We start from the raw sequence: 12,977 nt of genomic DNA, 5'->3' as shown, positions 1-12,977 counted from the left end.
CACATCTGACAGTGAAACCTCTGCATGAGGAATGTCTTAACAGAAGGTGACTTCTCATCGAGGTGGACCAGATGACTCCTTCCTAAGTGATGGGGGATTGAAAGAGATATCATTCTAGTTCCTGTAAGCAGGAACCACAGTGAAGAATGGGAGGAGAATGTTGTAGACTCCCTAGAATTAGTGCCATCTAATAGCCTGAGCACCTGACTGTTCTCTTCTGCCCTTGGCCTGCTGAGGGTCTCAGATCTGAATATGCTGCACTCATAGTTTATAAGCTTAGGCTTATGGAAGCATTATGTAGGAACTGAAGTGGTAGTTCCTGAAAAGGGGGTCATTTGGGATTGTGACTGATTGTTATGGGTATTAGTGAGGTGAGGGATGCTGTGAAGGTTTTGGACTTGCCTGATGGTGTAGGATCATGTAAGTTTTTACTTTTCTACCTACTCCCGCCCCCCGCTTTCACACCCTTATGTTACTTTTGGAAGTGCAGGCACAGAGTTAGTATGCTGTGATTTTTCATTTCCCTTTAATTACTTAATTAATTTGAAAGATGGGGTCTAACTATGTTGTTTAGGCTAGCCTCCTAGACTCAAGGGAGCCTTCTGTTTCAACCTCTCAAGTAGCTGGGACTACAGGAGTATGCCATGGAGCCTGTCTGATTTTTTTATTTTTTTATTTTATTATTATTATTATTATTATTTTGCAGTGCTGGGGGTTGAACCCAGGGCCTGTGCTTATGAGGCAAGTGCTCTACCAACTGAACTATATCCCTAGCCCATGATTTTTTATTTTGTAAAGGCACAAATTAAAAGATCTTAGGAAGCTTTGGTTTGCATATGAGAAAGATTGAAAACTACTAATTTTAGTAATTATTCTTGATTTTTGCTTCAATTTTTCAGACCAAGATGGTCCAACATATTCGAAAGAAACATCCAGAGTATGCCCAGCTTCCCAACACCATCCATACACCCCTGACAACAGCTGTGATCAGTGCCACTCCGGCTGTTCTAACGACAGATAGTGCCACTGGAGAGACTGTGGTGGTAAGTATATGACCAGGAAAGCATTTCATTTCCTTCGATGCTCATCATATTTTTAAATACCTGTCTTGTTATTTAATTGACTACAAATAGAGCCTGTTATTCAGTTTGCTACATAAGGCATTATGCTTATGATTGGGTCTCCTAGTCATTATTTTCCAAAGCTGTCTGTCAAAGAAATAGCAAGGAATTCTCGGCGTTGCTCCTTCACTGCAATATTATCAGAATGTCTAGGGAAGCTCCATTGAGCAAGAGACAGACACTCAGGATTAGTCTGTAGTTCCACAACCCACCGGCATGACTAATGAAATTTTGACAAGATTAAAGAATACTAAAATAGCTCTTAATAATCAGTAGTTTACCAACTAATGTGTTCTGTGTGATTTTTCTAGACAACAGACCTGCTAACCCAAGCGATGACAGAACTGTCTCAGACCTTAACAACAGATTACCGAACACCACAGGGAGACTACCAGAGGATTCAGTACATACCTGTGTCCCAGTCTGCATCCGGTCTCCAGCAACCTCAGCATATACAACTTCAAGTGGTGCAGGTGGCCCCGGTACAGTGTGGCGTTTACTTCTGTTTATCTTTATAAGCACCATATTGCTATTAGCCAGAATGGTGGCTAGAGTCAACACAAGCAGCCAGGTCTCGGAACCTGGGCTTTACATATTGTGCTTCTGCATGGAAGTTCTGAGATTAGGGAATTTGTGAAACACCATTGCCACCCCCCTTCCCAGGCTGATGTGGGCTCTGGACTTGGACTTGGCAGTGTAAGAGATTTCTCTCTATTCTAGCCAGGAGATTTTAGGCTCTAGCATATATAGTGTACAGGTACTAACGGCACCTAGCCTCTTCTGAAGATGCTGGATGCTTGTCCTTTAGCATCCAGGTTGACTACTTGATAATGCACCAGTTTGATAAATCTTACTCAGGCATCAAATGGCTTCTATCATTTGAGAGGTTGTAAAGTATAATTTTGATTCAGTCTCTATTAATTAGTATCTTTTTAGTATAGAATTATAACTGTGTTCTTTCTACTAGATGATGAATAGCTCATTTTTACTCATGAGGGAGCTAAAAGAAGAAATTCTCTCAGAACTACTGTTTTATTTATTCATTTGTATGTTTGTTTTGGTATTGGGGATTGAACTCAGGTGCTTTACTATTGAGCTACATTCCCAGCCTTTTTTTTTTTTTTTTTTGAGATAGAGTCTTGCTAAGTTGCTGAGGGCCTTACTAAGTTGCTGAGGTTGACTTTGAACTTGGAATCCTTCTGCCTCAGCCTCTTGAGTTGCTGGGATTACAGAAGTGCACCACTATGCTTGACTTTTTCCTTTATTTATGCTGTGAGGATGTATATTCAAAACACAAATGAACTTGTTGCTTTGAAATCCATTGTTTTTGAAAAATTTAAAACCAATATGAAAGTTACCACTGTCATTCACTATTCTTGTTTGTTTTTGCAGCACTGGAACCCATGGCTTCATGCATACTAGGCAAGTGCTATAGCACTGAGCTTCATGCTCAGCCTTTTAAATTTTATTTTGAGATAGGATCTCACTAAGTTGCCCAGACTGACCTTGAATTTGCAATCCTTTTGCTTCAGCCTCCAGAGTTAGCTAGGATTACAGGCATGTGTCACTGTGCCCTGCAACTATTCTTTACTCCCCCCCCCCCATATGGGGCAGTTATTAGCTTTGTGCTAAGAATCTATGAGGCCCCATGATTGCGTGTTAAACGTGATGTGAGGAAAGTCGTGGTGGTGTGTACCTATAATCTCAGTAACTAAAATGGCTGAGTAGGGGGATTGCAAATTTGAGGCAGGAGGATTGCAAATTTGAGGCCGTCCTCAGCAACTTAGTGAGATCCTGTCTCAAAATATAAACTTAAAAGGGCTGGGAATGTAACTCAGTGGTAGAGCATCCTTGGGATCAATCACCAGTACCACGAAAAAACAAAAAAGAAAAACAACAAAAAACCCCATATATATATATACACGATATGTATATATAGCAACTGGAAAAAGGGACCAGCAATACTTTGGCTAGATTTTCAAACATGTTTGTGAAATGTAAAAGGTTAGGGACCACTGTTTTAGTGGATCCGAACATAACAGCACAATTATTCTCTTCATTTCTCAACTGTTCTAATTAAGAAAACTATTAAGGTGGGCACCCACATTTGGAAATAATTATTGGCATATCTTTTAAAGTAATGTCTTTTAAATTAATAGCCAAGGATTTCATGTCTAATTTTTTAACCAGAATCATACAGTCGGCTGGCAACATTTAAATTTAAAGGGAGACAGTTTTTGCTTTAGTAAAAACTTACGCATTTTATACTTATGAACTTATCATGATTAAGAGACACTTGTCTCAAAACACTACAATAGTTTTGTGTACAACTACTCATAAAATGTGGAATTTCATTTAATTTTTTTTTTTTTTAAACTCTTGGAATGTTACTTTTTCTCTTGCTTTTAAGTACATAGTTACAAGGATACCTAGAGATAGCATATTCCAGGTCATGACAAACTAAAAGCAAATTCTCCTCCTTTGTCTCTTTTAAGTGATAGGCCACTAAATTTAGTGAAATTTGAAGGAAAAACTGTTGATTTCTGAGAGCTTCTCATGTAATTTATTACTAATATCATGATCATCATCATATTCATTATTATTATTATTACAGCACTGGGGATTAAACCCAGGGTTGCTCTATCACTGAGCAGCTCTTTTTACTTCTTTATTCTGAGATAAAATCTTACCAAATTGCTGAGGCTGGTCTCAAACTTGCTCTCAGTCAAGTAGCTGGGATTATAGGCATGCATCCTGCACCTGACTGTCATACAACTTATTATTAGGAGTCGTATTTCTTCTTTCTCCTTGTCTTCCAGAATTTTAGTAGCTTATATTTTAGAAGCATTTTTGGAACTTTACATTTGGCCAGGTTGGCTTAGAGGTGTGTGCCCTCTGGGAGTGCAGTGAGGTTATATATAGCATTAGATCTGAAGTTTCACCTATTCTGTTGGATCATTGTTTTTAACTGAACTTTTTCTCTGGTAAGATTTCCCTTAACCTCAGCTGATATATATTTGGTTTCTGGGCCTGTTTTTTCTCCCACCAGGCCACTTCTCCTCACCAGTCTCAGCAGTCCACTGTGGATGTTGGCCAGCTCCATGATCCTCAGACCTACACACAGCATGCTATCCAGGTGCAGCACATCCAAGTCACTGAGCCCACCACCTCAGCCCCGTCATCATCTCAGGTATCTTCTCTATGGACTGTTCAGGGGAATTAATGTGACCTCAGGGACCGTAAGAGATAGTAAAAACATTACTCACCACTATTGAGATTGTGTTGTTATTTTTGGTCCTTAATTAATAAGTCTTACCTTTGCCTCTACTTATTATACCTTAATATTAATATTAAGGTATAATAATACTATTATTATGGTATTAATATTAATACCATATTAATATTAATATGGTAGACCCATTTGCATTAAGTTATTAGCTTCCCCTGTCCCAATGGAACTCTGTGGTATGATATCCTAGGAAGAGCACTAGCCTTTCTTATCATTCTAAATGCAATTGCTAAATTGCTTCTGTGATTTGGAACAATGACTTTGTGGAGTACTATTGTGTATTGTTGTGTTTGAATCTGTCATTGAGATGTTTAAGTAAGCATGGAGTTCAAAGGAGAGAGAAGTTTTACATAGAGCAGACTGTGTAGAAATTATGTGTGGATATGATCTTCGAATTAGGTCTTGAGAGGGTATGGTTTTGACATGGTATTCAAAAGAGGCATTGTGATCTTACAATGAAGAGTTACAATGCAGAGTTGTGAAATTGTAGTACATTTGGAAGAAACTGAATGATTCTGTTTAGGAATAGGAAATTGTGTTTGGAAAGAAAGTAGGAAAGGTAGCTTGGAGCTGGATTCTGGAGGACCTTGAACAGCAGGCAACAGAGTGTGGTCTGATATCTGGTAGTCAGAAGTAAGCCTCTACCTACACTAGATGTCTGAATCCTATATAATATAGGATTAATCTTAATTTATCTTACTAACAAGTTTATTGAAATTAGTTTTTTATAATTCTGTAGATTATTTTCTGAAAACATTAGAATTTCAGGGTTATGATTGCTTTTTGTTCATTCCATACTTAGTTAAAACTATGATTACTTTAGCAGCAATATACTTTGTCTTATAAAATTCACATTATTCTGCTTTATTTCATTCAGTTATTTGCAAGTCTTAGATCTAGTAAAATTTCATAATTTCCTGCTCTTATTTTCTCCCTCTCCCTAGGTGACTGGGCAGCCACTGAGCCCTTCTGCACAGCAGCCTCAGCAGGGGCTCAGCCCCTCCCATATACAAGGCAGTTCTTCCACACAGGGGCAGACTCTGCAGCAGCAGCAGCAAAACTCCTCTGTGCAGCACACATACCTTCCCAATGCTTGGAATTCTTTCCGAGGCTACTGTGAGTAAGAAAAATGGATACAGTGCTGTATAGGTCATGAGGGGAACTCCGGCCATGTGTTTTCATCTCATCAGCTTTATAATAGGTTTTTAGATTAAAATATCAATTGTGCATTTTTTTCCCTCTGTGGTGTATGTATTTAAATGAGTTTCATGACAAAATTCAAGGCAGCATTTTGACCTCAGAGAGCCAGTTTGACAGGACATTTTCAGATACTTTAGGTATGTTGCTGGAGGAAGTGTAGGTAGGTGACTTATATAGAATAGATGGAGAAAGAGTATGTTGATGGTAATGGTTCATCCCTTCCATCAATAATTATTAAATGCCTATATATCAATCACTGTGCTAGACCCTGGGTATATAAAGATTAATGTTGACATTAATATCAGTAATACTACCCAGTAATACTGTCAATGTCAATAATAATTTTTAAAAAAATTTTGTTTTGGTACTGGGGATTTAACCCAGGGATATTTTACCACAGAGCTACATCCCCAGTTCTTTTTCTTTCTTATTTTGAGACAGCATCTTACTAAGTTGCTTAGGGCCTTGCTAAGTTGCTGAGGCTGACCTTGAACTTGTGATTCTCCTGTCTCAGCCTCCCAAACTCCTGAGATTTTAGGCATGTGCCACCATGCCCAGCTATAAGCCCACTTTCATTTAGCTTAGTGTATGCTGGGAATGATTTGAAGTTATATGTATCACATTCAGTATTTACAACAACTTACAAGATAAGTACAGTTGCTAATTGCATTTTACCGATGAGGCAAAATGTGTTTAGTCACAAAAACTTATCTAAGAGATGTGGCTAGTCACCGGAGAACTAGAACCCAGGCTGTCTGACTCCAGAACTTATGCTCCAAATCACCCTGCTTTGCCACTTCTCATGAAATAATCTTTGGGTCAAAGGGATCATCATTAGTTGGGTAGGGTGGACACTCCTCTATTCCCAGTGACTTGGGAGGCTGAGGCAGGAGGATGGCAAGTTTGAAACCAGCCTCAGAAACTTTTTTAGACCCTTAGCAACTTAGTAAGACCGTGTTTCAAAATAAAAAGTAAAAGGAACTGGGGATGTAGATCAGTGGTAAAATGCTCCTGGGTTCAATCTCTGGTACCAAAAGAAAGAGAGAAAGAGAGATCATCATCTAACAGAGGAAATACATATATGAGTAGCATATTACAAAACCCTGAGGTTAGTGCTATGGAAACAGTAAAAGGTTAGCTGCCTGAAGTCAGAGTAGATAGAAATCAAGGTTGGGATGAAAACCTTGGGTATGGGCTAGAAAGTATGTGAGACTTTATTATTGAAAATGTGGAAGGAACAGGAAGAATGATAACAGACCTTGATAGTAGCAAGTAGGAGTTCTGAGCACTAAGAAGGGAGGAAGTAGTCTTGATTTCTTTTTTGGGGAGGCCCATCACTGTTACGGTTGATCCTTGGCTGTGTTATATAGATTTGCTGTGGAGTCAGATTTGAGCTCTGCCATTTAATTGTTTTGAAAATCTGTTTATATAAATACTGGTGGTTCCAATGATGGCTGAATCTAGTTTATGGTCAGAGAAAGAGTCTCTGACTCCAGAGTAAATACCAGTAGAATCCTGGGAAATAGACTTGACATTTATGTTTAGTTTATTTCCTGTGAAACACAGTAGAATGGTAAAGATACACAGCTATCCATGGTGCTAATAGTATGAGTTAACATTCTAACATGAAGAAAAGATTCTGGAACTGAAATTTTTTATTAGAAAAAAAATTCCAAAATTATACATGAGTAGAATAGTATAATGAATCCCTGTATTCATCCTTTAGCTTCAGTAGTTACCAAGTCATGTCCAGCCTCCTCTCTAACCCCATCCTTCTCCTCCATCTTCCAACTGAGTAAGAATCCATTGTATCATTTCATCCATACCTATTTTAAAATTGAGAAGTTGACTGGGCATGGTAGTGCATACCTGTAATCCCAGTGACTCAGAAGACTGAGGCAGGAGGATCTTAAGTTCAAGGTCAGCCTCAGCAAGTTAGAGAGGTCCAGTTTCCATATAAAAATGGAAAGGTCTGGAGATGTAACTCGGTGGTAACATGACCTGGGGTTCAATCCTTAGCACCAAAAGAAAAGAAAATAAGTAAAATTGAAAAGTCTGTTGTTTTTGTTCTTTGTTATTGTTGTGTGTATGTGTGGGGGGGGCGGGGGCAGGTGCTGTACTAAGGATTGAACCTGGGGCCTTGCACATGCTTAGCATGTGCTCTATCACTGAACTATATCCCTAGCCCAAAAGAGCATTTAAAAAAAATACAACATTATCACAACACAACATTATCACACCTGAAAATAATTCTTTAATACCCTCAAATTTACTACAGATATCTAGTCAGTATTCATATTTCTGTGATGGTCTCAGAAATTTTAAAATTTTTGTTGGTTTGTTCAAATTGGGTCAGATAAGGATCAGACATTGTCATTGTTTTTTTTTTTTTTTTTTTTCCCCTTGATACTAGGGATTGAATCCATGGGTGCTTTACCACTGAACTACATCTCCAGACCTTTTTAATTTTTATTTCGAGAGAGTATCTTCCCAAGTTGCTGAGGCAGGCCTTGAACTTATGATCCTCCTGCCTCAGCTTCCCAAGTCACTGGGATTGTAGGTGTGCCCCCCCAGCCCAGCTTATTGTTGTCGTTTGATATACTTTCTTCCATCTCTTTTATTTCCTGTAGACTGGCCAAGTTTAGGTTCACACTACAGCAGGTGTGTGTGCTTCCATCAGAAGGCATACAATGTTTGGTTGTCTGTCTTTTTGTGATATAAGGAGTCAATGATACTTATTCCTTAGCTCCTTATTTTATTAAGGCTTATGAAGTAATGATATTTGGATTGTATCATTCTTTTTTTAAAAATGTTTTTAGTTGAAAATGGACACAACATCTTTTTTTGTATTTATTTTTATGTGGTGCTGTGGATCAAACCCACAGACGTCTACCACTGGGCTACAGTCCCAGCCCTTTATCATTCTTATTTATTAATTAATTAGAAAAATTCTATAAAGAAAAACATTTTACCCTAATTACCAGATGATTCTTGAGGCACAGATTCTGGAGCATAAATGATTTAGATACCTGATTAATCACCTTTATTTACCAGTTTTCAAAATAATGAGTTGATTTTCCAGTGTTATCCACAGTAACGAATAAGGGATATGTGTGCCTTAGTGTCATTTTGTACTCATGCATTTCAACACATGACATGTTTGAACCTATTGCAGTGTTATCCTTATTGATGTTCAGGTTACTCCATTTTTGCCTAACAGGAGTCTCTTCAAACTGTCTCCTGCATCTTTCCCACATGACCCTATAGCATCTTGTGTGCTGGTAAGACAATGATGTTCCATGCTCATCTCATACATCTTCTGCTCAGAGCTGGAATCATCCATTTTCCCAAGAATATTTAATTCCTTTTAGTAGAAAATATTTTCCAGACTATTTTTCACCTAGGGTGCTAGGGTGAAATTTACTTTTGATTTTCTTTAATAACAATAATTCAATCTAGATTTAGTTGTGATTAATCTTCTGTGCCTCAAGCAAATCTGTGGGAAATACCTAAGTGAGGACTATGGCCACTTGTACAGATGGTTCAATTACTATGGTTCAACTTAGGATTTTCACCTTAATGATGATGCAGAAGCATAACCATACAACTATTCTGAGGCTTTTGTTTTTATTTTTGAGATAGTGTCTTGCTGTGTTGCCTAGGCTGATCTCAAACCCTGGTTTAGGAGAATTTCCTGCCCCAGCTTCGTGAGGGGGTGGGACTACAGGTTTGCACCACCATGCCTGGCCGTATTCTGTTTTTTACTGACAGTACAGTATTTACTAATTTACATGAGATATTCAACACTTCATTATAAAATTGGTCTCGTGTTAGATGATTTTGACCAAGCATAGGCCGTTATAAATGTTCTGAGAATATTTAAGTCAGGCAAGGCTAAGCTATAATACAGGGGTTAGGTGTATCGAATGCATATATGATTTAGGATGTTTTCAAGGTAGGATAGATTTATTGAAATGTGACCCCCATCATATAAGTAAAGGAGCATCTGTATTTGTTTTTAGAACTTGTATTAAAATATCTATGTATTTCCTGTTTTCAGCCTCTGAGATTCAAATGATGACACTTCCCCCGGGTCAGTTTGTGATTACGGACAGTGGTGTAGCGACTCCTGTCACTTCCGGCCAAGTGAAGGCAGTTACTCCGGTAAGCCATTCTGTCCACACTGTAATGCTGTGCTAGAGTGCTTGTCAGGGTTTATTCTTTATTTATTGCTTTATTCTCTATTTCTCAGTACACGATTTCTTGAAACCTATGTCTTTATCACTTCATCCTCTACCTTTCTCTGGAGGCTAGACTATAGCAAATGCTCAAAAAAAAAAAAAAATCCATTAAACTAATAACTATAATGAGCCTCCTAGATCCATCACATGATCACTTTTTTATGCATTTGTTGGAAATGTTACAAGTCCTCAAAACTATTGACCTTCAACTGGGCTGGGAGAGAATAATATAATGAATCAATTATGGAGCTATTTTAAATAATTTACCTACTGCAAGGTAAAAAACATTTCCATAATACTTGAATTTGGCAAGGTTATTGATTGTATGTACTCCTTATCTTTTTATCTTCATGTGTTTGTTTTGGTTTACCTCTTAAATTTTAGGGAGACAGAGTACACAAATTTAAATTAAGAAAAATATTCTTGGGCTGGGTATAGTTTGGTGGTAGACTTCATGCTTAGCAGGTACGAGACCCTGGGTTTGATCCCTATCTCCAAAAAAAAAAGAAAATTACTTTTGGATTAATAGCTCTGGAGAGCTAGAGTACAGATCTGGAATGGTGACTATAGCTTATGGTAATGCATTGTACAGTTGAATATTACTAAGAGAGTAGATTTATGTTATCACCACATACACATAAGAGGTAAGTATATGGTGATGGGTATATTAGCTTGATTTATTGCTTTTTTCATTTATGTTAGCTTGACTTAATTATTTCACAATGTATACATATATTAAAATATCATGTTATATACCACAAAATATATGCAATTTTGTTTTTCATTTATACCTTTAAGAAGCTGGGAGAAAAAGAACAATACTCTTAAGTGGCTAGGGACATTGCAATAGTCCCAGGGGAAGATTATTTCCCAAGAGGGTGGTAGGGTTGTCTAGTCATCTCGAAAACCTGATATTTTATACTTTATTTTTATTTTTTTTGAAGTACTGAGGATTGAACCCAGGGACATTTTGCCACTGAGCTACATGCAAAAACCCTTTTAAAAATTTTTTATTTTGAGACAGTCTTTTTTAGTTGCCTAGCCTGGCCTCAAACTTGAGATCCTCCTGCCTCAGCCTTCTGAGTCACCCCTTCCTATACTCATGAATGTTAAAGTGAAATTTGATGGTAGCATATTTTAATTGTCCTTACTTGGCAAAACAAAAATTTGGGACCATTAATATAATTTTTAATTTTGCTGGTTTTTGAAATTTTAAGGTCTGGGAACCACTGATCTTGACCATCTGTCTTAGGGGCCAGTCTGCCTCTGTAAGGAGACTATCTCTTCTTTGATCCATTTTGTAGTAATCTTAACATTTGATTGACAGCAATTTTCCTCTGAAATTATAAGTTCTTAGGAGAAGTACAAAAGTGCATATTTTCTTTGCCAGATAGGTTACCGCCATGTGCAAATTTCTATACCTGAAGTTCTTTACTGTATCATTTGGTAATAGCAAAGGTACCTTTGTATTCAGTTACTGTGACTGACCCATCCTCTCTAAAGGATGTAGATAAAGCATCTCTTATAGGTGCCTATTTTGAATTCCCTATAACATTTCTTTACATTTCTTTACATATTCCCCTTTCCTCTCCTCCAGTAGCCCCAACTCCTCCCTCATAGGCTCTAAGTTTCTAAAGATTCTTCTTTTTCTGCTTTAGGGTCATTATGTATTATCAGACAGTCAACCAGAATTGGAGGAAAAGCAAACTTCTGCCCTTTCCAGTGGAGTCCAGGTTCAGACATCTGCACACAGTGACTCTCTGGATTCCCAGACCACCAGCCAACAGCAGACCACACAGTACATCATCACCACCACCACCAATGGGAATGGAAGCAGTGAAGTGCACATCACTAAACCCTAGTTCTCACCCTGGACCTAGAGTGGAGCCTTCACATCATGTCTTTTTTCATTCATAAGTCTGAAGCTTCTGACATCTGGACCTCTTTTTTAAGATTTGTTATTCACTCAAAGAGTTCGAAGACTACAATTTTGATGCCCACACATACATGGAGATTATTTTGCCAAGGTCATCTTTACCAAATTGACTCTTCAAGCCCTCAGGGCTTCTGCCACGGAATGGAGATCTTTCAGGGGAAAGTAGATTTCAGGATGGAGAAACTTTGCCTTGCTCTTGAGTTGGTTTTTTACCACACTGATAAGCCTTACTTTCCCTTCGTGGAAATATTAAGTGGCATATTTGTGTTCATACCAAAGGTGGAGACAGGATGTGCCAAGTCCATGGTCATTGGACTTCTGAATTCCAAGCCATGGCACCAGAGGAGAACAGGCATTTCACAGGTGTGATTTAAATCAGGACTTGTAAGTTTAGTTTTTGGTAATTTAACAGAGGGAGCTTACTGGATAAGAAAATAAAAATGATGAGACAAAGTTTGACAGTAGTGTTCTGAAGGAAAAACTGTCATTTAAAAATTTCTTATTGCTGATTTCCTTTTCTTTTTTCTTTTTCTTTCCTTTTTTTTTTTTTTTTTTTTTAATTGGGGTGTTGCTATGTTGCTTAGGCTGGTCCTGAACTCCTAGGCTCAAGTGATCCTCCTGCCTCAGCTTCCTGAGTAACTGGGATTACAGGCAGGCCACCATGATGTTTATTTTTGTTTGTTTGTTTGTTTTTTTAATTTTCCTATATTAAAAGACTATGGTTGGTAGTTGGTAATGCTTTTCACAGATTCTGGCCCTCAGCAGATTAGGGTAGAACCTCATGTCTTGATTGTTCTTACTTTATTATTTCACAAGAGTGGACTCTCAAAAAGAGAAAAAGACTGCTTGATGTTAGGCAGAATTTAAGCCCTACATTAAAACCTTTGCCTCCATTCTCTGGTGCAGTTGTATTAAGGAGATTGGTACCAAGAGAAATTACCCAAACTAAACTTTATTGTGGGGCAGGGGGACCTGAAACCCTGTCCTGCCTTGTAGGATCCATTTACCATGAATTGGTAAAAGATGAAATCCTTGTTCTTACCAAGTATACATTAACTCCCATTAACTCCTCTCTCTCTCTCTTTTTTTTTTTTGATTGTGCTGGGCTTAAACCCATGACCTCAAGCATGCTTGGCAGGTGCTCTAACACTGAGTTATACCCACAGCCCTTACATTTAACTCTTATTCAT

General features: G+C 38.0%; 1 protein-coding gene across 1 annotated transcript in view; it reads left to right on the top strand.

The window, feature by feature from the left end:
• Positions 1-12,330, top strand: part of Prdm10 (PR/SET domain 10) — a 92,764-nt gene extending 80,434 nt beyond the window's left edge. The window contains 6 exon segments of the mRNA XM_047519602.1: positions 900-1,043; positions 1,433-1,603; positions 4,171-4,311; positions 5,355-5,526; positions 9,671-9,774; positions 11,510-12,330. Coding sequence (XP_047375558.1) covers positions 900-1,043; positions 1,433-1,603; positions 4,171-4,311; positions 5,355-5,526; positions 9,671-9,774; positions 11,510-11,713 — 936 coding nt within the window. The 3' untranslated portion in view covers positions 11,714-12,330.
• Positions 12,331-12,977: the final 647 nt, after the last annotated feature.

The sequence above is a fragment of the Sciurus carolinensis genome, chromosome 11 (genome assembly GCF_902686445.1).
Source record: "Sciurus carolinensis chromosome 11, mSciCar1.2, whole genome shotgun sequence".
Taxonomy (NCBI): Eukaryota; Metazoa; Chordata; class Mammalia; order Rodentia; family Sciuridae; genus Sciurus; species Sciurus carolinensis.
This window is presented reverse-complemented; position numbering and strand designations above follow the sequence as displayed.